The sequence below is a fragment of the Pollachius pollachius genome, assembly GCF_949987615.1.
Source record: "Pollachius pollachius genome assembly, contig: scaffold_220, whole genome shotgun sequence".
NCBI lineage: Eukaryota > Metazoa > Chordata > Actinopteri > Gadiformes > Gadidae > Pollachius > Pollachius pollachius.
In genome coordinates, this window is record NW_027641148.1 from 42,296 (window position 1) to 44,576 (window position 2,281).

The following is a 2,281-nucleotide window of genomic DNA, read 5'->3' on the forward strand; positions in this document are numbered from 1 at the left end:
CTTGTTTATTTTCTTACGATGCGTTTCCCTTCCGTCCCCCAGGTCAAGAGGAGTCCAGCTGCCTGCCGAAGCCTCAGTGCCCTGGCGAGTGTACCTGCCTGGAGACCGTGGTACGCTGCAGCAACAAACACCTCCACGCCTTGCCCAAGGGCATCCCCAAAAACGTCACCGAACTGTGAGTTTATTATTATTATTATTATTATTATTATTATTATTATTATTATTATTATGATTATTATAGTATGATTCTAATTGTCGTCTTCCATCATACTAGGCGGGCAGGGTAGTTCAGTAGTGGTTATGGAGTTTGAAACCCAGCCGAAAAGGTTTTCGGTTCAAACCCTTGGTTCAGGCGCCCACAGCCAACCTGTTAACGTCCTTAAGCAGGTCGCCCTAATTCCTACCTGCTCCTCTAATTACATGCATATAAACTAATCAGTTAATGCTCCGTACGGGCTTAGTAAAAGCTTAGCCAATCAGAGGGTCAGACGGTGCTGAGCCCCTACCCTTTGATGGTCATGTGACCGGCCAGTCCCTCTAGAGTAGCAGCGAGAGTCCAGGAGGTCTGGAGACAGAAGAGGGTGGGAGAGGGAAATCACATCCCATCATTAGGAGATGACAGGAGAGGAGAGAAGAGAGTCAATAAACTCTGCTGTTATTCTCTCAGGCACATCCCTCCTCCTCCTCTCCTCCTCCTCCTCCTCTTCCTCCTCTCCTCCTCCTCTCCTCCTCCTCCTCTCCTCCTCCTCTCCTCTACCTCCTCCTCTTCGTCCTCTTCCTCCTCCTCCTCTCCTCCTCCTATTCCTCCTCCTCCTCCTCCTCCTCTTCCTCCTCTTCCTCCTCCTCCTCTCCTCCTCCTCCTCTTCCTCCTCCTCCTCCTCCTCCTCCTCTTCCCCCTCCTCCTCCTCCTCCTCCTCTCTTCCTCCTCCTGCTCCTCCTCCTCCACCTCCTCCTCCTGCTCCTCCCCCTCCTCCTCTCCTCCTCCTCCTCCTCCTCCTCTCTCCTCCTCCTCCTCTTCCTCCTCCTCTCCTCCTCTTCCTCCTCTTCCTCTTCTCCTCCTCCTCTCCTCCTCCTCCTATTCCTCCTCCTCCTCTTGCTCCTCTTCCCCCTCCTCCTCCTTCTCCTCCTCCACCCCCTCCTCCTCCTCCTCCTCCTCCTCTTCCTCCTCCTCCTCCTCTTCCCCCTCCTCCTCCTCCTCTTCCTCCTCTCCCCCTCCTCCTCCTCCTCCTCCTCCTCCTCCTCTTCCTCCTCCTCCTCCTCCTCCTCTTCCTCCTCCTCTCCTCCTCCTCCTCTTCCCCCTCCTCCTCCTCCTCCTCCTCCTCCTCCTCCTCCTGCTCCTCCCCCTCCTCCTCTTCCTCCTCCTCTCCTCCTCCTCTTCCTCCTCCTCCTCCTCCTCCTGCTCCTCCCCCTCCTCCTCTTCCTCCTCCTCTCCTCCTCCTCCTCCCCCTCCTCCCCCTCCCCCTCCTCCTCCTCCTCCTCCTCCTGCTCCTCCCCCTCCTCCTCTTCCTCCCCCTCCTCCTCCTCCTCTTCCTCCTCCCCCTCCTCCTCCTCCTCCTCCTCCTCCTCCTCCTCCTGCTCCTCCCCTCCTCCTCTTCCTCCTCCTCTTCCTCCTCCTCTCCTCTTCCTCCTCCTCCTCCTCCTCCTCCTCCTCCCTCAGGGTTTCACTGATGTCACTCTGACCCTCTGAGCCTAGTATCCATGGGAGTGTGTATTCGTGTGTGAGAGAGAGATAGAGAGAGGTTGAGGTCGAGAGCCAGACTGAGAGAGAGAGAGTTCTGGGTCCCAGAGCAGAGGAGCCGGAGGACATTTTAATGAGCACCTCTCAATGGAAAGAGGAGGGATCCTTTGACTGGCTGGAACTTTCCTCTACTGTCTCAAAAGCATTCTCACAAAATCACACAACACACACACCATACACACACATAAACACACACACAAATCGCACACACATGCACGCCCCCCCCCAGGCCTGTCATTGTCCAGCAGGTGAGACCAGGTGTGCCGCGCCGTGGCCCTCCTTTCATCTCTTCATCTGGAGCGAGCGCTAGCCCCTCATTATCCCCGCTGTCCTCTCGGCCCCGTCATTACCTATCATTACCCTGAACCCGGAGGCCCACCCCCCCCACGCCCGAGGCTAACCCACCCCCCCTCGCTGCTGGCGCTCTCGCCCCCTAACCCATCAACCAATGACGGTGGCACATTTACGGTGTTGCAGAGTGAATGAAGACACAAGTCAACTATCGTAACGGTTGGAAATAAATCCCCCAAATTAGAAAAATAA

General features: G+C 56.2%; 1 protein-coding gene across 1 annotated transcript in view; it reads left to right on the top strand.

The window, feature by feature from the left end:
• The window catches only part of LOC307091729 (slit homolog 1 protein-like), a gene marked incomplete at both ends in the record, with an annotated part of 29,948 nt that extends 29,769 nt beyond the window's left edge, over positions 1–179 (top strand). Inside the window, one exon of the mRNA XM_079759379.1 lies at positions 43–179. Coding sequence (XP_079615505.1) covers positions 43–179 — 137 coding nt within the window. The remainder of the gene's footprint in view (positions 1–42) is intronic.
• Between the last annotated feature and the right edge of the window lie 2,102 nt (positions 180–2,281).